General features: G+C 39.0%; 3 protein-coding genes across 3 annotated transcripts; 2 read left to right on the forward strand and 1 right to left on the reverse strand.

Moving 5' to 3' along the window:
* Nucleotides 1-827: 827 nt before the first annotated feature.
* glod5 (glyoxalase domain containing 5) lies at nt 828-16,980 on the forward strand. Its single transcript, XM_057849462.1, has 4 exons — nt 828-959; nt 1,157-1,312; nt 16,146-16,301; nt 16,384-16,980. Exons 1-4 carry the CDS (start codon nt 906-908, stop codon nt 16,522-16,524), a joined length of 507 nt encoding a protein of 168 aa, XP_057705445.1. The 5' UTR covers nt 828-905; the 3' UTR covers nt 16,525-16,980.
* On the reverse strand, nt 16,705-22,696 carry irg1l (immunoresponsive gene 1, like). Its single transcript, XM_057849463.1, has 6 exons — nt 22,654-22,696; nt 22,383-22,428; nt 22,112-22,299; nt 21,746-21,838; nt 19,475-19,678; nt 16,705-17,904 (listed from the first exon to the last, which is right to left on the reverse strand). The coding sequence occupies exons 1-6, from the start codon at nt 22,669-22,671 to the stop codon at nt 16,975-16,977; spliced, it is 1,479 nt and encodes a 492-aa protein (XP_057705446.1). The 5' UTR covers nt 22,672-22,696; the 3' UTR covers nt 16,705-16,974.
* On the forward strand, nt 17,185-27,305 carry si:ch211-153b23.3 (uncharacterized). The gene is made up of 12 exons (XM_057849450.1): nt 17,185-19,672; nt 21,732-21,862; nt 22,106-23,842; nt 23,932-25,428; nt 25,492-25,578; nt 25,643-25,747; nt 25,818-25,927; nt 26,025-26,216; nt 26,318-26,480; nt 26,558-26,723; nt 26,790-26,884; nt 26,960-27,305. The coding sequence occupies exons 3-12, from the start codon at nt 23,686-23,688 to the stop codon at nt 27,043-27,045; spliced, it is 2,658 nt and encodes an 885-aa protein (XP_057705433.1). The 5' UTR covers nt 17,185-19,672; nt 21,732-21,862; nt 22,106-23,685; the 3' UTR covers nt 27,046-27,305.
* The last annotated feature ends 247 nt before the right edge of the window (nt 27,306-27,552 follow it).

Here is a 27,552-nt window from a genome sequence, read left to right on the forward strand (position 1 = left end):
AACTTTTGCATTTATTTCTCTTTGTGCATTGTATGAACATTTCAAATTCTACCGGCGTTTCAGTAAATTTAGTAATGCATGCTACACGATTCTCAGTATTATTCCCCTTAGTACTGTGTATTTCTTGTAAATAAACATTTGTAGTATTTCCATATATGTGATTACCAATGTTTTGTTAATGTCTAATCACCAATACATTTTAAAATAATGTGGAGAAATCCAAAAATCATTGATCAATAACTGTTTTATAGATTTGGAATGTATAACTAAATCCTCAACAACTTTAACAGCTGAGAGAAATGTTCTCATGGAAATGATATACAATTCCACTCAGACAGTCTGATAATTATTTACTTGAATCTATAGTATTCCAGCAGGTAATCGCTGCTAGCCCTTCCTATCCAAATGTATTTGACGTCTATCGCAGTCAGTGGCAGTGTGTATAGTAATGAATTACTCTTCCACGAAGGTGGCAGGATCGATGGCTTTTTTTAGTTGGATATGATTGAACGTTTTCTCTCTCTCTCTCTCTCTCTCTCTCTCTCTCTCTCTCTCTCTCTCTCTCTCTCTCTCTCTCTCTCTCTCTCTCTCTCTCTCTCTCTCTCTCTCTCTCTCCATCCTCTCTCTCTCTCTCTCTCTCCTCTCTCTCTTCTCTCTCTCTCTCTCCTCTCTCTCTCTCTCTCTCTCTCTGTGATAGCCTAAAATCTTCAAAAGTTCCGTTTGATATTAAAAAAAAAAAAAATAGAGAGTCACGTACGTGTTTAGCGGCAAAGTTGTTAAAAATATACATACAAAAAGGTGAAACATCGCAGTACAGACATGTTTTTACTGCGCCTCTACGTAATGTCCAGTTTCTTCATTATGCTAAGGGTGGGCAAACAAGGAAGTCTTTACTTACACTCGCAATGGCACTTCGAAACGCTGGCAGTCGTTTTTGGCCGGTCGAGAAGATTACTCAGGTAGTTAGAGATACATATTATTTACAACATATATAAAACTATATCATTTATTTTGTCGAAATGTAAGTCACCATACAATGTTAAGAGTCATTTATCAAAAGTTAGCTAACCTAGCGCCTCCGTGCTGTTAAACTTTTTCGTGCAAAAACGCTAGACTGGTGGTTAAATTAAACATGTCTCCCCTTTCCCCTTCAAAGAAAGCCTTTGGTCGAACGCACGAAGTTAAAACGCAAGAGGACATGTCCGATACAAGTGAGTCATTTGGACCATTTGGTGCTGACTGTGAAAAGCGTCCCCGACACCATCAATTTTTTATTACGTCAACTTTGGGAATGGAGGTTGTCACGTTCAAGGTACACTTAATTTCTTTTGTGAATGACCAAGTCTTCGGTCAAATCACTGCCTGCCACTGAGAACGACAGACGTCCAATTCATTTAATCATAAACGGATTTTAAGGGGGGGCTAAAAGTGTCAATGCTTGATATTGACTTTCCTATATATCTAAAAGTTGTACAGCAATAAAACTGCAGCAAAAATGAATGAAATCAACAAAAAAAAACAAATATTTTATGATGATGATTTTATGAAATATATATATAAATATGTATGTATATAATATATATACAGTGGGGAGAACAAGATTTGATACACTGCCAATGGGTTTTTCCCAGTGACTGTATCAAATACTTGTTCTCCCTACTGTATATATTAGTGCTGTCAAATGATTAAAAAATTTAATCGAGTTAATCATATGTCAACTGTGTGATTAATCATGATTAATCACATTTCCCTGGGGATGAATAAAGTTGCTCTACAGGGAAAAAAAATCTAGGAATATACTATAATTGACTTGAAAAAAAATTTAAGATTAAATGTATGATGTGTGAATGAATTAATACTTAACCAAATAGAGTTTTAAATTTTATTTAACAACTCAGCACGTATAAAATAAAATAAATTGTCTGCATTATACAGCAAAGAGCTTAACAGATTGAAATGCCTCAGACTAACAATGTAGTGTGGTGACCCTTCATTTTATGACATAATTCACCCACGGAACTTGTGTGTATAGTTGGCCGAGCGCGTTACTGGCTACGTCACAGTCACGTGACAGACACTTAAGAGCCGTGCATGTTACGGCTGAATTCAGAGTTCACAGAGAGTCCCAAGCGGCCAACAGGTGTTGTGCCGAAAAATAGCCGCCCCGCGTGAAAATGTCCCCCCTGACGGGAACGCTTATTTATAACGCTTTATTGAGGTGAAAACAGCAAATGTTTTCATGGACGCATTACAGTAATGGATTTACGACTGTAAAATCAGTTTTAAATAAATACATTACACAAATACCAATGACCCAATGACAATCACACAGGTATGACATTTATTATTTCAAGCAGAGTAAAATAATACATATTCACGGTACAAGAGAATCGTTTCCATTTCCATCGATTGGTAAGTAAAAGCTGTTTGTACGAGTGACGTGTGGTTGCTCAATAATAAAATAAATAAACAAATACATAAAAATAAATAAATAAAATAAACGCTCAATAAAGCGTTATAAATAAGCGTTCCCGTCAGGGGGACATTTCACACGGGGCGGCTATTTTTCGGCACAACACTGGACACAGCAACTCGTCTGCTCAACGGGCCAACAAGACTCAAGCATCGCATCCGCCACAGTAGCTCAATTACCGTTTGGCATATTACCCAAAATGAACTGCCAACTTAAAGAGCAGACAAGCACAATACAGTAACAATAGCTAGTGTTTCAAAAAATGTGTAAACAACTTGTCTGTTAAATTGAACATTTCACACAAATAAATTCAGCTGTATCATGTGCGCAGCACAAGGCAAATGCTCGAATGGCAGACTCCTGCCTGCTGCCATCATATTTCGAGCGCTATCTGTTCCAATAGTAGTAACTTTGTCTGTTATCCCCCCCCCCCCCTTTAGCAACATCCAGAAACTGACTAGCACATGCTTCAGCGAAATGTCTTTCTTCTGTTTTCACAACACATAACGCCAACTAATGCAGCCGCCAGCTATCATCGATCAAGTGTGCCGTTAATATGGTTGCTTACCGATATAGTGGTCTCCTGTCATTGCAACAAACGTAGCTCTGGCTAGTTGCTCCACCTTCGTTGCCTTCTCATTTTCAAAAAGTTAATGAATTTCTGTGCTTCGATGGAAGGACAGTTCATCACAGCAGTATGTGCACACAACTCTGGTTTTATCCAGATTTCCATTAGGCAGCTTTTTAAAACGGAATTTGCCATCAAGCAGTCCTGGGTCATCATCCTCACTAATAGTGGCTGGCTGCATTTTGTCCTGCATTGCCGCGCGGAGAATGTAAACATCAGCGTGTGGGACTACGGGGCGCAGTTGTGGCCAAACTTAGTGTGAGCGGTAAATTGCGTTATTTTTTTTTTAATGCGTTAATATTTCCAGATTAATCGTGGTCGTTAACGCGTTATTTTTGACAGGCCTAATATACATATATATGTATATATATATATATATATATACATAATGTTGGGGGAAAAAAATGTTTAATGATTTTTTTTTTCTTTGATTGAAAAAAAAATAATATATATATATATACAGTGGTACCTCTACATACGATCGCTTCGACACACGAACTTTTCGACATCCGACATAAAATTTGACTCGCCATTTGTTTCTACATCCGACGACATGCTCGAAATACGACGACAATGGCAGCACCGCAGACGAATGCACGGCGGATTTTCTTGTGTGACAAATCAACACAGGTTTCAGAAAAGGTTGGTACAGGTGGTGAAACAAGGAAAAAGTTGATGCTTACCTTCTAAATGAAGATGCAAATGACAGAAAAATATGAGCGTGGGGTGAAATGGCTCAACAATACATCTCCACGGTCCTCCTCCGACCATTGTTCGCCAGTCTTTATAAATTAAGCTGACAATTCTTATTGTGGTAACATCTCCAGAGAAATCGCCAGCTTCGCCACGTTTTCATCATTTCTTTCACAACTTATTCAACACAAAACGCCTGCTGTCTGCCGCAATTGACGATGTTCTCAAGAAAGCATTGAAAGCGAAAGTAAACTCTCACCCGCTCCCCTCCCTCTTTGTCACGTCAGCCCCGTGGTGCCTTCAGGTACAGAAAAAAACGTCCGCCTTATTAGAACCCGTTTCGTTACACTATTACAGGAATTATTATTATTATTATATTATTAATCTGATTTGTATTTATTATTTATTTGTTTTGCTATATGTAATTGCCATTTGTAATAGTACCAGCAGTATTTTTTAAGGATTTAGTGCAGGTTTTTGGGCTGTGGAACGAATTAATGGAATTCCTATGGGAAAATCCTGCTCGACATACGACCATTTCGACTTACAAACAAGGTCCTGGAACGGATTAACTTCGTATGTAGAGGTACCACTGTATATATTTTTTGATTGAAGCAACTTTTTTGGGGATTGAATGATTTAGACACAAATGTCCTAATCATAATACGGCCCAAACACAGAAAGGATTGCTTCAAAGAAAACTATTTTTTAATGAAAAATTAAATGTTCAAATGCAAATTTTTCACTCGCAAATATTTTTTCGCATTCAAAAACTTTTTCTATGATTGAAATTCTTATTTTGATTGAAGTGATTTTTCTTTTTGAAAATCTATATATTTTTTTTTGAAGAAACTTATTATTTGATTGATTAGTAAAGACAAAAAATGTTCTAGCAAAAATGTGGCCCAAACACAAATTAACATTACTTCCATCAAAAAAGCTGCTTCAGTCAAGAAAAACTTGACTTCAATCCAAAAAAAAAAAAAAAAAGCCTTTCACAAGCATTTGGGGGGGGGGGGGGGGGGGGGGTGAGTTTCAAATTTATTTTTGCATTCAAACTAGGGCTGTCCCAAACGACTAATTTTCTCCCGATTAGTCAGCCGACTATTTTTACGATTAGTCGACTAATCTAATAATTAAAAAAAAAAAAAAATTGTTTTTGTTTACTAATATAGCAATGAAATTTTTGTTGACGCTTATCCATTCACAAAAAACATATTGGAACACTTAAATTTTTTATTAAAGTACAAATAAACTCGTAAATAACAATAATAAATCACAAATAAACAATGAGTTCAAATGCTGATAGAATTAACTAGTGTAGCATCCCGATTGAAAAGGTGGTCTCTTAAACTGATGGTTTACAACTTTTATTCCATCCTTGATGTAATCCAGTGCTTCTCAATTATTTTCTGTTACGCCCCCCCAAGGAAGACGTAAATGTTTCGCGCCCCCCCAAACTCTCTGCCGCCACTGTAATAGTATAATTTGTCTATAAAATTACCATTATAAATACGCATCTGCCTAACATTGTGTCCTTTTTTCCTAATAAAGAAAAAAAGTAACATAGATCAACTTATAATAAAGTATAACTTTATTAACATTGTTTTGTTTGTAACAGAGAAGACTTGACGCGCATCAGTTTGCCTGAATAAAAAAAAAAAAAAGTCCCATCCAAATTAAAAAATACACTCAAGGAACATTTTTTACCATTTGATACAGAAAAATAAAATGTAATAAAATCAGTAAATAATAACAAATTAAAATTGATTAGAAACATTCAATCATGACGACAATATGCCAAAAAAAATTGACCGAAAAAACAAAACTGAATAAAAGAAAGGGGGGAAAAAGTGTCCTTGGACAGAAGGACAGTTTCTATTTTTGTACCTCCTTTGCAATGGTGTGGAGTTATCTTGCAATGAGCATGCTAACAATGCTAATGGGTTTACTGATATTACACTGACAAAACAGAACGATTGTTGGAAATATTCGGCCGTTTTCGCTGAAAAACAATCAAGCGGCTTATCAATGAGATTGGGGTCTAATGTCTTCAAGTGGCGTCTTAATTGTTTTGGCTTCTGGCTGTCCGCTATAATTATTTTTAGACACAGTAAACAGTGGTCTTTCCTCATTACCCACTGTAGTAAAAGTCAAAACTAAAAGGCAAACGGCACGAAAAAAACGCATTCTCGGCGGCCGAGGTAGAACCGTAGGTGAGGGCGGTCGTCGTGACGATTCCAAGCCGAAAATGGCACTTCTCGGGCGGCGACGTGAGAACCGGACAAGACAGTGGGTCGCTGCGTGAGTTAGTCCGGTCGGAAAACGGCTTTCGAAAACGGCGGCGGAGCACTGCTCTTCATATCTGTTTTCTATGTGTGCTGAGTGCTCCTTAGTTCATAAATACTGCGCGCACTCTGAAAAGGAGAGCGCCACTGCCACCCACTGAGTGGATGTGCAAGTACACTTTATTCCAGAACGGCAAAAAAAAAAAAAAAAAGGAGAAAAAAAAAAAACATTCCCCGAGGTCACATGCGCCCCCCCTGGCATTGCTCTGCGCCCCCCCAGGGGGGCGCGCCCCACTATTTGAGAAGTACTGATGTAATCACACCTTAAAAGCTACGGTGCACACAAATAAAACAACACAATTAGAAATTAACAAAAACTTTTCACCTTTTTCCTTTTAAACCTTATGTATATATCAATGAATTGCCTTTACCTCAATTTATTACCTTATCGTTTACAATCTCTCCCTTGAGTGCAATCACTGTATATATATACATATATATATATATATATATATATATATATATATATATATATATATATACTGTATGTATTTATGACCTCTTAACCTTATATAATTTTCTATACCATAAAATAAACCATAACATGAAATAAACCTTTCAGTTAGCATTAAGGACAATACTAATAGCACTTATAGGCCCATTGTCAATGAAACATTATTATTCAGTAAGGCGACAGCACCCTCTGGTGTACAAAAAAAAAAAAAAAATACAAACTGGGTGACGGCGCTTGAGGTGTTTATTCACGGCCGACGTGCAGCCAAGCTTGGCATTGAAGAGACAGGACAGAAGAGTGTACCCTCCGTTGTTTCTTTGAAATAAGTCAATGTTTTGGACACTGGTGCGCTTTTTTTTGGCTTTGTGCCGCTTTCCCCGTTTGCATACAGAGCATCCGACATTCTGAACTTTCCACGCATATATATATTTTTTAACCCTTCATTAACCGTCGACGGGATGTTGTGTTCGTCGACGGATTTACGTCATCGATGACGTCGACTATGTCGACTAGTCGGGACAGCTCTAATTCAAACACTTTTTATATTTGATTGAAGCGACTTTTTTTTTTTTTTTTTTGATTGAAAATATATATTTTGATTGAAGCAACTTTTTTTTGATTGAAAATAAAGACACAAATCTACCTCCATATGGCTCCGCCCAGGGGATACAATTTTGACTAGGGTAACTGCATTGGCTTGACACCGGCGGGCGTACCATATTCAATGGATGACGATCTTGGGGAAAAGTAACGCTGTCATAAGCAGCCTGATTTAGAATTCCCCTCAAGAATGACGGGAAACAAAAAACGCTCATTGTCAACTATTATTATAAATATTCTTTTAAGTTAATTTTATTGTTGACACTGCTTTCCGGTGTCATCAACATGTTGTGCCCCCCCCGCCCCAAAAATTGAACTCCGCCTATGCATTTAATCTGGGTGGACTGACTTTGCTTATTTATCAGTGATTATTTGCTGCCAACCTCTCCCGGTCAAAATTGATTGGACGTCTGTAACCGTCAATGGCAGCCAATGAGTTAAAAAGTCAAATGTTTATCGTTCTGGCCGCAGTCAGTTATTTCAACTTGTGTTACTGTGTGACCTCTGATTCAGAGACATGCGTTACCTGCCTGTCTCACTCTCCAGACAAGTGCAAACACCACTAAGCTGCAGCCTCAGAGTAAAGCCATGCCCAACACAAAATGACATTTATTCCCACCCCAAAACATTACCTAACACCTGAATGAAAATAAATGACATGTTGTGACCAGAGCAGTCAAATTGGCACAGGCCAGAACAGGAAAATTTTGTAGCAAAGCACTAGCAAAAGCTTGCATAATAACCTACAAATAAGGGCTGCAGCTATCGATTATTTTAGTAGTCGATTAATCTATCAACTAGGGCTGTTAAACGATTAAAATTTTTAATTGAGTTAATCACAGCTTAGAAATTAATTATTCGTAATTAATCGCAATTCAAATCATCTATAAAATATGCCATATTTTTCTGTAAATTATTGTTGGAATGGAAAGATAAGACACAGGACGGACATGTACATTCAACATACTGTACATAAGTACTGTATTTGTTTACTATAATAATAAATCAACAAGATGGCATTAACATTCTGTTAAAGCGATCCATGGATAGAAAGACTTGTAGTACTTAAAAGATAAATGTTAGTACAAGTTATAGAAACTTTATAATAAAACCCCTCTTAATGTTTTCGTTTTAATAAAATTTGTAAAATTTTTAATCAAAAAATAAACTAGTAGCTCGCCATTGTTGATGTCAATATTTACACAATGCTCATGTTGCTGAAACCCATAAAATCAGTCGCACCCAAGCGCCAGCAGAGGGCGAAAAAACACCAAAAAACACAAGTAACAAGTGGACATGACACTGTGCTGTGATTTTAATCTGTTTGAGCGGGGCATGTGTGTTAATTGCGTCAAATATTTTAACGTGATTAATTAAAAAATTTAGTTACTGCCCGTTAACGCGATAATTTTGACAGCCCTACTATCAACTTGTCAGTTCGAATAATCGAGTAATCGGATTAGAAACATTTAATGTGTTGCAGAATAAATTTTAGGAGATATAAAACAAAGGCTTGCTAACCTCATAACAAATCATTAAAACACATACGCCCACAAAAAATGGCTAAATATATCTATAAACTAAATTACGAATGCATAAAAAAAGCATATTAGCTCAAACAAAAACTTACCTTATGTTGGTCTTAACAGGGAGCAGCTGGATTCAGCCATGTTAAATGAGTTATATCATATTTACTGTTGCTACTAGAGGGCAGTGTATCCACTCAAATCAATAAAACTAAATGCAAACACTTTCATAACAAACCATTATCATACCACTCTTATTAAACAAATACTCAAGGCAGCAAAATTTGATTCGAAGCTTTTTTTTTCTAATCGACTTATTCAAGTTGATCGATTAATCGTTGCTGCACGACTACAAATAGGTGCTTTGCAAGTCTGAATTAGACTTGAGGTACATGTACTGTATAACGTGTGTTCCCAAAACCAGATTAAATAATGATCTAAAATTCATTAAACCACACCGAAAATAATATTTTGGGGAAAATTCTTGTTTCCAGTCCTGGACACAGAATAAGTCAAGATGTTACGTCAACATGTATTTTTATACATACAAATGTCTATGCTGTAATTATGAAGCCCTGGCTAAAACATGAAGAGCTGATTTCTTACAGTCAGTGATTTACCGAAAATGCTATTTCCCTATGTTTTAATTCAGTCTATAATATTGGAATCCATTTGATATTATGAACTGATTGTTGAGGCGTTGTGGGGTAGTGTATGGTAAGTTTGCCCTTTAACCCTTAAGGCCGAACCACTGATTAATTGACAGCAAATTAAAATTCTTCAAAATTGGAGCCTGTCATGATCCCTCAGAACAAACAAAGAATGTCAAATACTTGATCAATTTGTATCATATTCAGGAGCGCCGTAAAGGGGTGAAAAGTGAGACCGGGAGCATAGCGGTGCGCATTTACACCACTCAATGACTCAAAGTGCACGCAGGGCAGTACTGCAGAAATGTTTTCAAAACAAAAATCGGGTTTTCAAAAGAGGAAAGAAAAGGAAGCAAACCAGGAGATGGGTGGAAAAGGCCAACAGGATGTGACAAAGTACTTCACAAAGGAAGCTTGGTGTCTTGTGTCAGTGTAGTGCTGAAAATTAACCTGTTATCTTAGCTCCAAAGCGAGGTCCCAGCTCACTCCGTAAGAAATATGGGATTTTCCCGGCCTCAATGAGCGACATGCACCTATTGAAAAACATGAATTCCAAATAATGAGGGCATTTTTTTGGTATCCTATGGATGTTGAAAGTTGGTGTGGATTTTTTTTTTTTTTTAATCGGCTTAAATCCACTTAGTCAAGAATTTATTGAATTTAGTTTATCATCAATTGAATTTAGTTTGTTAACAAGGGACCTCGCTTCGAAGCTGTAGCCTATAGTGGAGATCGCAAATTTCCAGATGAGGCTAAGCCTACTCCATAATGAAATACTGTAATTGTTTGCTAGCTAGTGTTTGCTCCACTTTTAGCTTACATTTAATCAGTACAGCAGGCAAATCCTTAGCAATCTCTTCATACTAAAACAGTTGTATACTGTATACTGTAATGTATACTGTAGTATAGTTAAGTTCAAACAAAAAAATTCATTTGAAGTCATTTATCATGGTATTTGCTTTGAGAATATTTCTAATAAAATATATTTAGATTGTAAAAGATGGCCTTCAGTACATTTCTTATAGATGATATCAGTCTATTAATTGCTGCTCTATGCGCTGTATGTTTACTTAAATATATTTTCATCTTAAATTAATGCAGAAAATGTACAAATTAGTGTGTAAAGATTCACCTGAATGCAGGAAATTACATAGTTGACACTCTAAATGTGTGTGTGTGTCCCGGCACTGGTGGTGGGGCCCAAAGTGATATCTTTTCATGGGGCCCAAAATCCTTGGCAGTGCCCCTGATCATATTTATAAATAGATGGATAGATTTTATTAACAGTCTCAAGATCCAAATTACAACATAATACAAGGAAAAGATTAAAACTCAAAAACATAATAAAAAAAAAAAAAAAAAAAAAGAACTACAGCGATACAGCACTAGGTATTCCAGGCATGAAAATCTCTCACCTTTCGGCAAAATTCGCCGTTTTGAAGTCAGAAAGGGCGACCTACGTGAATTGCGTAGATCCGAGAGAAATTCTTTTTGGGAGGAGGGGGGGGGGGGTCGGGAGGTTTTATTTAATTATTATTATTATCATCATGTGATTAACTTAGTACGTAAACTGAGCACTTAAGAACACAGTCAGCAAATCCTTCTAGATGCTTCGCTGACGAGAACCAATCATCGGCCCAAGCTGCGTTCCATTATTCCAAACGCGCGTACTCCTTACGCGTGTACATGGAGTGCTCGGAGAGCCTTCGGTTGCATTGCAAAGCTGCGAAAACAAAAAGCAGGCCTTATCCACATCGGGGCAGACCAGAGCGCAGCATACACACTTGCCTGTATTTGCCAGCAGATTGAATTTAGTGAGTAATGGTTTCAATCGTTTTCACGTTTTGCGATATAAAAAAGTTACTGCCATTCGTTGCAGCTTGCGTTGAACACTGCCAGAGCTAGCCAAATCTCCCATGAAAAAAAATAGCTCCCGTTAAATTGGCGTCAAGCTTGTGTATTTAGCGGTAATATAAACGAAGAAACACACTGTTGAGTCAAATTAAGCGGCATTCTCTCGGATGGAGGGGGCGCCTCACATCGCTCCCGTCGTCCGCCGGAGACGCGTTATTTTCGGCTTGGATTTGAGCTGACGGCCGGTGTCGGCACAACAGCGGCCCGACGAGTGGTGGGAATGAGTCCTGCTTCTTAAAGCTTTTCAGAAATACAGGGATCCCTCGTTTTTCGCGGTTAATGGGGACCAGAACCCGCCGCAATAAGTGAAAACCGCGAAGTAGCGCCCCAACCCCCCCCCATTTTTTTGTGCGTGTTCAATGCATTTATTCAGATTTTACATTGGAAAAAAGATACATATATATATAAGACGTTTTTTCACTTTTTTCACCAAAGTATCATTTATAAATGGTTTTCAAGCACTTCAAAATGTAAAGAATTATGATAAGTTTTAAACATGTTACTGCCCCACCGAATTATTTTTAAACAAGAATAAAGTAGTTAGAAAATGCTTGGCTTTATTAAAAGCTTCATAGTGAGTCTACTCAAACCCTCTCAGGCTTTGGTAAACGGTGATTGGCACATGTGCAAAGTTTTTCCTTTTATATATATTTTTTTGTTTGAAGCAACTTATTTGATTGAATAATAAAGACACAAATGTCCTAGCCAAAATGTGGCCCAAACGCAAAACAACATTACTTCAATGGAAAAATTTGTTTCAATCAAGAAAAATAGCTTTCAAATGCTTTTTTTGTCTCAAATTTATTATTGCAATCAAAAACTTTTTTTTTTTAATTGAAGCTACTTTTTGGGATTAAAAGTTTATACTGTATTTTGATTGAAGCAACTTTGTTTTTGATAAAAGTAGCTTTGTTTTTTGATTGAATAATAAAAACACAAATCTAACTCCATCGTTATTGAGTGAGAAAGAAATTAAGAAAGCTTTAAAACTAAAAGCCACCGGGGAGTCTGTTTGTTTTTTTAAATATTTATATTTCATTACATAGACATGTGTCGTAGGGAAGGGAGATTGAGGGATAAAAAAAGGAGTTAGATGAGGCTGCTAAAGGCAGTGGATACCTCATCAGCTGGGTGAATAGCAGACCTGGTAAGAACAAGTTTGCAAGGATAGTCGGGTATTAAATCCAATTATAAACACAATTACAATGTTATTTTTCTATAAGATTTTTATGTCATTGCTTTATTAATCATTAGGTGCTAGAGTTGTTAAGTATGGATAATAATGAAATAATAGTTTTAAGAAAACTGTGCTGTTGGTGGCTCAGTGACCATCTGATGTGGTTTGTTCTCAGATGAACAAGTTGAGGAAGGAAGTTTTGATGCAGAGGTTGAAGGAAGAAAAGAGGCAGACTGACTGAGTCACAGCCAGAAAGTGTTGATGACAGTTTTGATTTCTATTCACTGTTGCCCCCTCCCAATTAAAGTATGTCACAGTCGCAGCCAATTATTATCTAAAGCTGGTTAAAATTGAAGTTATGTTGTTTTAAGGTGTATTAAATACTTGTTCATGTGCCCCTTTTGATCTACGAGCACCCACCCCTCCACCGGTCTCTGCATGGCCCTGCTGAAACACAGTGTGGGTCGACAGAGCTCAATATTTTGTTGGGGTGTACAATACAGTGTACTGGAACATATTTCCTCCACACCCTTCTCACCTTTTTAACCCCTGACCCATTTTCATGCCTGGTATTCCTAGCGACCCACTTTTAAAAGGCACCTATACGAGTGATTCTAGAACCGTCACAAGCAACGTGTAGAACTACAAAATGTTAGTCGTGGCACAAGACAATCACATTTTTAGAACCATTCATACGACTAATAAGATTAAACATTAACATCGTTAAACAGACTAGAGAGTATTCACCTAAGCAGCTACTAGGCAAGTGCCCGTATGAGATTCTGACGGTATGATAAGCTTAAGCCCAAATATCACGGTATTGCAATTACAGCTCTAAAATGTGTTACTTTGAGATATCTGAGTTGAAAAAAAAAAATCAACAGGAGTTATAATAAATCAAAATAATACAATAGCAAAATATTCTAAATAAATTGAAATATTATTTAATAATATAAATTTTGGGACAAAAAAAATAGCTAATACCGTACAGACGATATGACGAAGAATTTTTGCAGTTTTGAAACCTTGACGTTTTCATGCCACAGTATACCTTAAAACCGGTACTCGGCACATGTCTAGCAGCTACAAACATTTGTTAGGCGCTGCTCCATCTGGGCCTTTTTAACAAGATTTTCTGAGTTATTGTATGCTACTTTCAGTCACTAATTTTATGATATAATCATGATTTTTTGGGGGGGGGTTCACATTGCTCAAAATTCATGTTTGAAATATGTATGGCAATAAGAGTTAAACCTCATTTCAGGTCTTTGTGTGTGGCGTATACAGTTTATTTTTGTATTTTTTCAGTTTCCTGTCACATCCCGAGAAGAGTAAATTTTGAATGTGAGTGATTGGCGACCAGTCCAGAATTTACTTGCGAAAAGTAAGCTGAGCGCTGGCCAAAAGAATACAAATGGCCAAAGAAAATGGATCAAATATCACCGTCTCGTGTGTTAGAGTAAGAATGTATCACGCTGAAATTGTTCAGTCTTAGAAAAGGTCTATTTTTATTCTATTGTGTATATGATCAGTGCCATTAGGCACAATACTATCAGAACATATACCGTATTGGCCCGAATATAAGACGGCCCTGATTATAAGACGACTCCCTCTTTTTCAAGACTCAAGTTTAAAAAATGACTTTTTGAACACCAAATTAATTTTTATACAGAAAATAATTACAGTAGATCTGAAACAAATAATTATAACTATATATTTGAGAAAAAAAACATGTGATTTTGCCTCATTCAAATCTTAATATCTGAACATTTAAATATGTAAACTAAAGTGCAATCGCATTCGTAAATGAATGGCTTCTGGTTTTTGAAATGTAAATAAACCAATTTATTGTGATAAAACAAAAAAATTGCAATAACTGCATTAACTATCAAAGTGAAGTCTAACTGTAACTGTAGTTTTGAAACAAATCTGAATAAGGAAAAACATTGCAATAAAATAATGCAAACTGGTTAAACTTGAGAGTAGCTGAGATCTGTCATGACAGAACATCGCTTCAATGATATCTGGCGCCATCTAGCGTCGTGAATGGGTATAATGTCTAGACCGCGAATATAGGACGACCCCCTCTTTTTCAATCTTATTTCAATGCAAAAAAAACTGTCTTATATTCGGGCCAATTCGGTAGTTTCAAAGGAAATGTCAGGTACCGGTGAGAGACGATCGATCAGGTCCAATCACGTCATTTTCAAAGTATCGGAATCGGCAAAAAAATATCGGCCATGCCTTTTTTTAATACATATATATATATATATATATATATAGATTTTTTTTTTTATTAAATCGTTTTCTAATTGTATTTAACGTTACAAACATAATGTGTTACACTCATCGAGAGTCTTTAGTTTAGGCTGAAGGTAGGGTCATCAAATTTATCCCGATAACTGCGGTTATTTATTTTTTTAAAAATGTATCACGTTAAAATATTTAACGCAATTAATGCATGCGCTGCACGACCCACCCATGCATTGTCGTGCTCAATCTGTAATGGCGCCGTCTTACCTATATAGAGAGATAAAAGGCAGCGTAAAATGAGTAGAGTGAATTTTGGCAGCCTTTGGAGCCTTTTTTTAATTGGCTAAAGCCTTACAATCCCTCTCCCTATGATTAGAAACATCATGGGAAGCAATGTGGGGAAGCAAGGTAGCAATTGATCTTTTTCTTAACACCTTATGTTATTTCCCAACGCAGAGAAGATAAATCAATTGGTAGCACTACGCACAGTCATGGTTCCACTTCCCATCATGCATTTGGGCATGGCTACAGTATCATTTACTGAAAGCTCAACAAATACACTAGATGGCAATATTTAGTCACAATATACAAAGTCACAAGGCTTTCTATCCGTGTAAATAGAAATAAATAATGTAAATGCCATCAGGATTTATTGTCACAATAAACAAATACAGTACTTATGTACTGTATGTTGAATGTATATATTCGTCCGAGTTTTATTCATTTTTTTCTTAATGCATTGCCAAAATGTATATTCATTCATTCATTTTCCATGCCACTTATTCCTCACGAGGGTCGCGGAGGTGCTGGAGCCTATCCCAGCTAACTTCGGGCAGTAGGCAGGGTACACCCTGAATTGGTTGCCAGCCAATCGCAGGGCACAAGGAGACACACAACCATTCACGCACACACTCACACCTACGGACAATTTAGAGTGTTCAATCAGCCTACCATGCATGTTTTTGGGATGTGGGAGGTAACCGGAGTTCCCGGAGGAAACCCACGCAGGCACGGGGAGAACATGCAAACTCCACACAGGAAGGCCAAAGCCCGGGATTGAACCCTTGATCTCAGAACTGTGAGGCAGACGTGCTAACCACTAAGCCACCGTGCCGCCGCCAAAATGTATATGATCGGGAAAAATTATCGGGAATGATTGGAATTGAATCGGGAGCAAAAAAAAAAAGAAAAAAGCAACCGGATCAGGAAATATCGAGATCGACAGATACTCAAACATCGGGATCAAATCGGGAGCAAAAAAACATTATTGGAACAACCCTAGTACCGGTACATTTTCCTGATTTTAAAGAACCTCCAGCAGATGGCAGAGTGAATTTACAGTTTGTCACACATTTACTGCTCTGCTTATCAACTAATACACACATCGTTCCTCACGCACATACTATGCCATCTTGCTACACTAACAAAGGGAAACCGTAAAGCTCTGGGCTTTGGAAAGCAGAAGTTTAACCTTCATCAGCTCGGCAAGGAGTTCGAGCCTAAAGCTAAGCATCCGACCTCAGGCTCTGCAGATTTGTGTCTCATCACCAAAACCCCTCTGACTACCGTAGCTGCACACCTGAAGGTCTGTCTATTGAATTATTTTGTATTTTAGTAGTTTCTGTTTCATCTATTTAATCCAGACTGTGTCATTGTCATGCCTGTAGGTGTGTGGAGTGCAGATAGAGGAGGGCCCAGTGGAGAGGACTGGAGCAGTGGGGGCAATAACCTCTCTGTACTTCCGAGATCCAGATGAAAACCTCATTGAAGTGTCCAATTATCACCAAGAAGCACCACAGGAATTTTAATAAGAGCTTGCTCGTTTTTAGATGAAGTATCTGTTCTGAAAATGCAGTGATTGACCATTCACGTGGAAGCGAGGCCTTGAGTGAGGATTTACATGATTTAATTCACCTTTTGCTACGTATGAAATGTTTAAAATATTTGCATTCAGGTGCAATTTTAAGTCCTTGAGAATGCTACAAATGTGTGACTCGTTTTAAATGAACCACACAGTACAAACTGTATTCACCCTTTTAATTGTAAAATAACAGCTCATGTCATAAATGAATTCTTAAAATATTTCAATGTTTGACTCATATATTGTGAAGTAAAGCAAGTAAAATAATAATCTGCGGGAATGATATTGATGCTGTAACGCCCTATGTGTAGAAAGGCATCTTAACTTTGTTTTTGGCTTCAAAGTAAAATGTTCATTGGGACATGTGGCCTCATGTTCAAGCTGTAATTCTGTATATTCACTGGAGTTGTGAAAGAAGAGTGCTACAGTCGCTGAGTTTGTCCATCTCTTCTACAATTTGAATCAGTCTCTCAATCTTATCTGGAAGAAGTACAGCTCCTGCATTATTCCTGAACTTCTTTCTTAAGCTATCATTGGTCAGTGGTTTGCGCCAGTGACCATAAAATGTGTCGCACCGCCCTCTTAGAATGTCTCCCCCGACGAGTGCTACTTGGACTTCACCATACATGTGGTTGAAATTGGCCTGGTTGTCATGGGGATGCTCCACACGGACACGCCTCAGCAGCTGGAGGAGCTCAGGACGGGTCCTTGCCGCATGGTTGAAGGACTGCACAGTCACCTCCCCATCCAGGAGAGCACTGCAAGCATTGAACTGGAAAGAATGGCGGGCCTGGTGGTCCGACTCTGGGAAAGGCCTGTTGATGTATTTTGAGTTTGGAACTCTGAGCAGGATGGACTGAATGTGAGCCGGAGACACGGTCCCAGGACCCCAGCCAACAAGGTGTTTGTGCACCGAGGCCATGGCGTCTGCCACCCAGTGCATGCCCAAATGTGCAGGGAAGCGTTTGAAGGCTACATCCTGCTCTTCTAGCAAAAATATATGGTCACCATCGTTAGGTGATTCCAAAGCTTGTGGCGCGTAGTCTTTGTAGAACGCACTGAAACCAGCAATCCCTTCCACAGTATCCAGGACGAGCTGACTTGCTTCAAGTCCTTGAGAGGCCAGTATTGCAGCCTCCAGACCCAAACGGGAGGCGTTGCCGATGTGCATGGGTTTGGATTGAGTTGCAGCGTTAGCCATCGGAGCTCCAGAGAGAGAAACAGCAATGGCTAAGGCGTGACTGCACTGGGAGGGAGTCAGCGACAAGAGACAAGCACAGGCTGCTGCACTTCCCATTGTGCCCACTACGCTCGGAGGGTGAAACCTGGTTAGAATAGACACACAAATATTAGCAGTGTTGGTATTTCTATCCCATAGTATAGTTACTCAAAGAGGCAGAAAACACCTTTTTTATGTGCATCCCATAGAAAGAATCTACACATATAATTTAGAAAACAATTTCATTTTTCTGATGTGTAGTACTAGAGAAAAACAAAAGCCAGTATTTCCAGGAAGAAGCTGGTTGACATGGGGACATTCAACATGCAACAAATGCAAGTATCCCAGATTGCTGGTCCTTCATCATGAAGTCAGTAATACCCTTACACCTGTTTTCAAGTCTAGGAGTCAAAAAAGTGCTGTGCTCAAAAGGAGTGTCCTTTATATACCGGGTGCTCAAAAATGGTCGACCCCATTCTAAATGCCCATATCTCGGAAACTACTTGATGGATCTTCATGAAACTAAATACACTTTATGTTGAAAGTCATAAGTTTAATTGGTTAAATTTACAAAGAAAAGTATAAATATTTGTTGGTTCTCTGACAGATTTTCATAAATGTTCAATAAGAGCGCCCCCTGTGACTATGCACACATCGAGTCGGTATTCGAGCTCGTGCCAGACTTGCTGAAATTTCTTGAAATTTTTGGTGCCAAGTCGTAATTTGTTTTGTAGTTGGTGCATTCTTTGCAAAATTTGTGAAGAAGGCATGCTGCACTGTCTTCGGTGACTGAGTCCGAGCATACTCTAACACGCAAAATGCCTTTTCTTTTGAAGTGAACGGCATTTATTAACCTGAAAGGATGGAAATGCCAAACTTTACATACAAACAACTTGAAACGTTTCTACGCAAGCTGTAAAAATTTGAGGTCATTCCAATGAAAATTGTCAAAATTATTGGCCTACGAAATGGGGTCAAGCATTTTGGAACACCATGTAGGCTACATGCATATTTAATATAGATAAGTGAAAGAGAGAGAACAAACTGAATGATACTAAAGATGGAGCTTCAGACCTTTTGTTTTTTTCAATTAAAGTGGAGCAATGTAGCACCTAACCTTACATTCTAAAGATACAAATAGAGAATTTATGTAAATTGACTCACAAAATAAATACAGACACACACTTCTACCATTTCACTGATAAGTGCAGTACTTAAGGAGTTCATCCGTGCATTATCGCAAAGAACTGGGGTTAAGTATGGAGCAGAAGTTTGTCAGAAACGAAAGAAGAAGAAAAAGATTCATGAAAAATCATGATTTAAAAAAAAAATCTGCAAAATTACTGGAGTAGATGAGAAATGTCCGGATTTGACACCCAGGCTTTGAGTTTGATACCTGTGTACTGGGTGTTGTCTCTCCCTACAATGTGCATAAGCTCTTACGTTGACTAACATACATGTTTTTGTCATGCTGGAACTGGAAAGATCCTACGTACCTGAAGAAAACCCATACAACAATGGGAAGAGCATGACGACTCTACACCAAGATTTACAACTGTAGACTACTATTCTATAATTGTTTCCCAATTATTACTAAGTAATCTTTTTATCGATGATACGAAGTTAGCCTTACAAAACAGATGGTATCTTTTTGACCTGTGTCCTTTCATGCTCAACTCTTTGGGATGTTTTGGGCCTCATTAGAGAACCTCATAAGTCGGCCCTGGATCTCAATGCCAACGTTGAAAGCCAGGAGGAAGTCCAGGCCACTGGGTTTGCCGTGGGCAGGCATCATATCGCTGAGAGCCAGAACAGCTGGAAGCACTGCTCCTGAGGGATGTGTGGCAGGGTGCCATGTATCATCAAAGTCCATGGAGTGAGTCTGTATCAAAGGAGGAGGGAAAAATACCACTCAAATCCCAGTTGCTTTTATCAGGGTGTGGAGAAAACTTGAACCAAAGGGAAAATGGCTTAAAATGTAATTTTAGGCTCCTGGTGGCTGTTTAAAGAAGCCAAATACCATTAACTTTCTGTAAATGGTTTCTCTCCTTGACTGGCCTTGTCTGAATATACAGTGGGGCAAATAAGTATTTAGTCAACCACTAATTGTGCAAGTTCTCCCACTTGAAAATATTAGAGAGCCCTGTAATTGTCAACACCTCAACCATGAGAGACAGAATGTGGGAAAAAAATAGAAAATCACATTTTTTGATTTTTAAAGAATTAATTTGCAAACCATGGTGGAAAATAAGTATTTGGTCAATACCAAAAGTTCATCTCAATACTTTGTTACGTACCCTTTGTTGGCAATAACTGAGGCCAAACATTTTCTGTAACTCTTCACAAGCTTTTCACACACTGTTGCTGGTATTTTGGCCCATTACTCCATGCAGATCTCCTCTAGAGCAGTGATGTTTTGGGGCTTTTGTTGGCCAACACGGACTTTCAACTCCAAGATTTTCTATGGGGTTGAGATCTGGAGACTGGCTGGGCCACTCTAGGACCTTGAAATGCTTCTTACGAAGCCACGTCTCATCTTCAATGCCCTTGCTGATGGAAGGAGATTTTCACTCAAAATCTCTCAATACATGGCCCCATTCATTCTTTCCTTTACACAGATCAGTCGTCCTGGTCCCTTTTGACACGGGCCAGGGAACAAACGGACCCAAGATTGCAGTGCTCAGAGCAGATTTATTGACAATGTTCTCGGAATGAGAAGTCTTGGCTCTTGGTGAAGCACGGAGGACCGTTCGAGCTGGGGGGGACGAGCAAGGCGAGGGCACAGGCAGAGGCGATCCAGATCCGGTCCTGTAGCAGGTCGCAGAAACGAGGCAGAAGTACAGACAAGGAGCAGGCTAGAGGCAAAAAAATCCACAAGGTCAAAAAGGGTATCAAAATCCGGCAAGACAGGGTAACTAGAAGTGCTCGTATGTTGCAGTGAGGGCTAACAAACTCGCAATGGCTTAGAGGGCTGTGGGTGTTTATGTAGGGAGGCTGAGGTAATGACCAGGTGTGCAGGACAGGTGTGTGGAATTAGTGTTGATGACTGGGAGGGGAAAAAAAAGGAAAAGGCTTACAGGCCTGCAGTGGGTTCTAACACCTTTGCAGAAAATAGCCCCAAAGCATGATGTTTCCACCCCCATGCTTCACAGTGGGTATGGTGTTTTTCGGATGCCCGTGTACGGGCTTCAGAAGGGGGACACGTCTGGCAGTCCAGGATTTGAGTCCCTGGCGGCACATTGTGTTACTGATAATAGCCTTTGTTACTGTGGTCCCAGCTCTCTGTAGGTCATTCACTAAATCCCCCCGTGTGGTTCTGGGATTTTTGCTCACCGTTCTTGTTATCATTTTGACGCCACGGGGTGAGATCTTGCATGGAGCCCCAGATCGAGGGAGATTATCAGTGGTCTTGTATGTCTTCCATTTTCTAAAACTTCCCCACCTGGTGCAGGTCTACAATTTTGTCTCTGGTGTCCTTCGACAGCTCTTTGGTCTTGGCCATAGTGGAGTTTGGAGTGTGACTGACTGAGATAGTGGACAGGTGTCTTTTATACCGATAATGAGTTAAACAAGGTGCCATTAATACAGGTAACAGTGGAGCCTCGTTAGGCCTCGTTAGAAGAAGTTAGACCTCTTTGACAGCCAGAAATCTTGCTTGTTTGTAGGTGACCAAATACTTATTTTCCACTCTAATTTGGAAATAAATTCTTTAAAAATCAAACAATGCGATTTTCTGTTTGTTTTTTTTTCACGTTCTGTCTCTCATGGTTGAGGTTACCCATGTTGACAATTACAGGCCTCTCTAATCTTTTCAAGTAGGAGAACTTGCACAATTGGTGGTTGACTAAATACTTATTTGCCCCACTGTAGAATGTTTCAGTTTAATTTGAGGACTGTTGCCTCAAAACATGTCTGGGGTTTTTGTACGGTTGCAGCTGGTCATGCTCACCGCCACTCCGTTGACAAAAGCCGCCAGTGTTGGTGAGAGCTTGGTGCCCCCGGCCCCGTAGACAGAGCTGACATCATGATGGGCGTACATGAGCTGGAGGGAGTAAAATGGAGACAGGTAAACAGTTAAGAGTCATCAAGTCAGACAAACACACACACGACCTTAAAATTATTAATTTGGCCCGTCACTCCTCAGTTGCTTAATTTGCTTCTTTGACATTCACTAAAAAAGGCCACAACTTTTATTACAATGCAATAACTAGGGATTACCCTAAACCACTATTCAACTCATCTGTCTGCGTGCTGCCTTATTTTAGATAAGACATCAATAAAAATGAGATTTAATTTTCTTTTTTTACAGTCTCACCTGGGCGTGCTGCAATGCCAGCCGAAATACATCTGTTGTGCTGCCAAGAAGACCAACTCCAATGCTGTCCAGCATCATCCTTTTACTGCGATGAAGGACCACAGAGGATAAGTGCTCGGGTTTTACTTCACTGATGAACTTTCCAAAACTTGCAGTCACTGTGTCCTCAGGGGCGAGGTACTTTGAGACTTAAATGGGGTGGAAAAGAAGTAACATGAGTGTAATGTGGAAATTAAGAAGAGGCAAATATGTTTTGTTTTTATGACTTTACCCTCCACTGCAGACTTGTGCAGTCCTCTGATTGGTCTAATGGCTTTCTACCGGGATTAACATATGTTGTTAAATTGATGGTTTATGTGTCAGTTGTTGAGTTATACAATTCTGCTTGGATGTTAAACAGGTACGTTTAATCTGTGCCCACACACAAGGAAACATGCTTTGATATAGATTGATATGAAGTCTTAAAATAATGTATACATAAATCTAAACAAAAAAACAATTATTGTATAGAAAAATATATATATATAACTGTGAATGTGTACCTGTAGCATGGAGGCCATGACTTCATCAGGTGTTTCTTCTTGACGCAGAAGCTTTGTAGTCAGCAGATTAAAATGAATACTGATGCTGCCCAGGTGGAGCAGCGGCCAGCTTTATATAGTCAAGGGTTTACAATAGTGACGAAAGTGGAATCTGGACGATCACGTAATTTCCACAACACAGTATCATCAGGTTTAAGGAAAGCTTTTCTGCAGCGTGAATGCCATCATTATCCTAATCAACACCCCCTCTTTAGAAGAAAAAGAGGAAGGTGTGGGACGTGAAGTTAGATGAGGTAATCTCGACCCTGGGTTGCAGTGTACAGGATAGTCTGTTTGGGAATTTCCGCCAATCCCTCCTACCTGCAGGGAGCTATTTATCCATGTCTGGGAGAATGTCAACATTTTATTGGAGCATCTTCAAACGGTAGGACCTTATTAACTTCTTAATATTATTCGTGTTACAAACCGCATGGTATACTGTTTTGATATATTTTATAACAAATGTAATAAGTTACTATCTCATTTTACAGAATAACGAATTTACATGTACTCAGTTGTAAGACTACTCAAAGCATTATTGATCAGATTAATAGAATATGCTTGCATGATTATTTGTAATGGAAGGCAGGTTTTAGAGTGTTTGTTCAATTTAAGCTTTTATTCAACTTTTATCATAGTTTTTAAGAAGTAAGATAATTTGAGTGAAGTAAAATTAATGAAGTGAAAATGCATTTTTGTCCATGTAGTGTGTATAAGCCATTTGTTGTGTAAATTTGCGCAAAAATGCAGTTATGAAAGTTTCCCAACCAGAGACTTCAATTTCACAGATGAGTCAGTAGATAGTCAAAAGCCTTCAGAAGTTATGCAGCTTAATGTTATAATTGATGCTTCAATTAGTAAGTTGCCAAAACAATGCTATCTTAATATCCTATTTTATGTATTTGATTTTAGTCTTACAATTTGTCTATCAAAGATTTTGAGGGGAGAGACTACATTTTTTTTCTTTTCTTCAGATCACAACAAACATAAATCATGATGACAATCGATGGTTTTCCAGCCAGTTTCTACAGTGAACCAGGGGTTTTAGGCATGCTGTCAAATGGAATTAGTGCATTCCTCGTATTACTACAGAATTTCAATACAGCATACTCTGGCATGGCACCACAAAGGGCTGAGAATATACTTGCAGGTAATGGCAGTGTGGATTTTTTTTTTTCCTATGGTACTGTACAAAGCATTCTGGCCCAACTCATGACAAATGCCTTTTTTCTCATTTAGGTGTGCATCTCATCTTGATTGGTGGTATCTGTCAACTGGTGGCAGGCCTGCTGTCATTCCGAAAATATGATCACCTGGGTAGCACTGCGTTTGTTGGCTATGCCGCCCTATGGGGAAGTTACGGTGCTTCCCGAATCTGCTTTGGGGCATTATCCAAGACCTACACTCATCCGCAGTCAATGATAAGCAACATGTCTCTGTCTAACAACATGACTGAACTGAATGCAACTGTGGAGATCCAAATTTGTGATATCTGTGTGTCCCTAAAGGAGTCTGCTATTGCTGGTCTCATCCCGTATATTCTCCTATCAGCTCTTCTTGCCTTTTGCTCAGCCACAGTCAACTACATCATGCCTTTTGTGTTTGGAGCCATCACAGCCACTTTAATTTTTGAAGCAGCAGCTCTAGTTGCAGGTTCATGGGCGCTTGTTGTATCTGGACTTCTTGAGTTGATCATCCTGGTATTTGCCATCTATGGCTCAGCGGCACTGCTCATAAAAGGTCTGACTCAACGTCTAGTCCTCAAAGGCTTCGGAACACCTCTCTTTAACGTCCTCCTTCTTGGTAGTGCCAGTTCAACTAATTCCCAGAATGCTTGCTCAGAAAAGAAGAAAAACACAAAGTATGCAGAACCCATGGCCTTAGGTTTCTTCTGTGACACAGTTGCACCATTTATTTTTACCTTTTACAGTTTCGGGTTCATGAAATCATTTGGTTTGGGAGTTGCTTGGGTTTCAATCATCACAGGTGCACAGCTTTTCTCCAGCTATTACTCCCATCTACGGCAAGATTGCTACCATACAACTAAGTTTGGTTTTCATGCCACATTTTGGCTGATTAAAGCTTGGGATGAGTTTGTGGCATCTGCTCTCATTGTGGAGGACACCAAAGTCACCTTAGGGAGAAAAGCAATGTTAGGGAACTGGTTCTTTGTCTTATCAGCCCTTGTTCTTTGTTGTGGAAGCATGAACATGGATCTTCTGGAAATGATCCACAACATGCTGTTTCTCTTGCTCACAATCTCCACCATCCCTCAGATACCTGGAAGTCACTATTACATATTTTTTGGTATAGCTTGTACCATTTATACTGCCGCCTCGCTTTATGGAACATTCTCTCGGCTTATCAACACCATTGCAGAGAAGTCACTTATCCCTATTGGACCACAGCCCATCTCCTCTGTCCAGCTAAAGAGGGCTGTGAACTGGATCAAGTCCAAACACAGAAAGGAAGAATTATCCTTCCAAATCGAACAAACGTCAGACACCCTGTTTTACTTGACAAATGGGGTTGCGGCCCTGTCCGCTCTTCACGCAAGTGAACACAGCGCGAATCCTTCATTCCACCATCTGAATGTCCCTTGGGTCCTCATCTCCGGCACTGTGATCCAGGTTTATGTTAGTCGGCTGAAAGTCACTGGAGTGGACCAGTTTGGGTTTGTCATCGCGGCTATCTATGCAGCAGTGTGGGCAATGTGGACCTGGTTTAGATTTGCAGGTATGGTGAAATTGTCTATATTTAGATTTTACACGTTTCTAAATCCTACATTTTGAAGTCTAGGTACCCTACTTCAGCTTCAAGTGGCTTATGATTTTGCTGCAGGAGCCATCACTTTCCTTGTCATCAATGCTTTCCTCGTATTCAGTGGTGAGTGACCAAATTATATCTATTTTTTCTTTCATCAAACTGTTATTTTTTCCATTTTTGTCAGCTGCATACAAGAACGTGGTCCTGATTTTACTGGCATCAACCATGGAGGTGGTTCTTGTTTGTTTTCTTCTTTCAACCCTTCATCTATTGCCATACCACTTAGAAAGTGAGTCAAAACATATATTTAGATTAAATAAACAGAATCCTTGTCAATACATTCCTTTCTTTTTATATAGTGGCCATGCTGGCACTGTTTTCCATCATTTGTACATATGGAGCAATGGCGTCATTGGTAAATGGCATCTTCTCCCAGAGTCTATTGCCTTTGGGTCCTCCACTATTACTGGTACATCACACATAATTCGTTGAAGATTTTCTCTTCAGGTGCTTTGTTCTAAGCAATTTAATTTTCTTTTTTTGTTTGTTTGTTTTTTTTTTTTTAGAAACAAGTGACGCAGGATACCGAGCCTGAGCTGCCTTGCCCTGTGGCTAACTCCCGACTCACATCTGGGCTTTTGAAAATTGCCAGCATTCTAGAAAAGGGGGGAGTCTGCGGTATTCCCACAGACACTGTGTATGCTTTGGCTGCATCCTGTAAGAACCCTCAGGGTATTGAGAAAATCTATAATATCAAGGTATCAAAATAAAATGATTTGTCTGTACTGTTTTATGTCTAATTCTTATCAAACGTTTGTCTATCTTTTTGTATCATATCATATTTTCTATGACGTTATAGGACCGGCCAGCAGAGAAGCCTATTTGTATTTGCATCTCTAGTCTGAAGCAGCTGGTGGAAGCCAAACCTCCATTCAGTCCTTTGCTATGGGAGTTTATGCAGAACGTATATCCAGGAGGCATCAGCTGCATCGTCAGTAAAGGAGACTGGCTCTTCAAATTGGGTAAACTTGGAAAACAACTTACAAGTTTCCAACCTAGCATCCAGTCATCCCACATAATAAAAGTCAGTGCCATGTAGGAGTGGGACCAGCTTATGACCGCGTTGGCACCAGGGACAGCATAATGATCCGAGTCCCTGACCACACTGTGACCCGCCACCTCTGTGATCTCACCGGACCTCTTGCTATTACCTCGGCCAATCCAAGTGGAGAACCAGACAGCACCCACCACAGCATGGTCATCGAGTAAGACCTGCAGATGGACCCTAAGTGCAAACGTTGGCTTGACGGGTGATTTGTGTTTCGTCTCAGCCGACTGGGGCACAAGATACAAGGGCTTCTGTGTGACGGGGAGACGAATGAGGTTATTGCTTCAACAGTGGTCAACTGCCTCAAGATTGATGAGGGTACAACACACATTCTTCTCATGTTTGTCTTTATTATCTACCCATTTTAACTAATCCACCCTTTTCATCACACAGGGGTCATCACCATTCTTAGAGAAGGTTGTGTCCCTGCTGGACAAGTCAGAGAAATATTCGACCGAGTGAAAAACACAATGGCCTGATGGTTATGTATCACTTCTTCAGAGAGGCCTCAAGAGCAACCTATTATCATTGTTTGTGCATCTCAGGGTCATCGTATGAACACATGCTGAATGTAAATGTGGATTATGCAGAAAATGCGGCAAAAAATAACCATGACTTTCCGAGCTTACTCAGTCATCTTTATGGCAATTGCACACAGTTTATCAAAACTATGAAAATTGTAATGTACTGTTTTTACTTTTTATGTGCTGTCTGTAACATGTCAGTCGTTTATTTTCCTCGATCAGTTTTTAACATTCTCATCATACTACACATACAGACACCAGAAAACATTTCTTGACAGTGTGTGTGCCAGTGTGTTCATAAATAAAAAAACAATTTCTGAAATACATCATGTTTCATTTATGTCTGAAATACAGTAAATGATAATATAGTTCTGTATAATGATACAATTAGGACAAAGTAGTTCCTACAATTTATTTATTCACTGTACATTTTATTGAATGTAAAAAATCTCTTGGGAAGGA

The sequence above is a fragment of the Corythoichthys intestinalis genome, chromosome 11 (genome assembly GCF_030265065.1).
Source record: "Corythoichthys intestinalis isolate RoL2023-P3 chromosome 11, ASM3026506v1, whole genome shotgun sequence".
NCBI classification, from domain to species: domain Eukaryota; kingdom Metazoa; phylum Chordata; class Actinopteri; order Syngnathiformes; family Syngnathidae; genus Corythoichthys; species Corythoichthys intestinalis.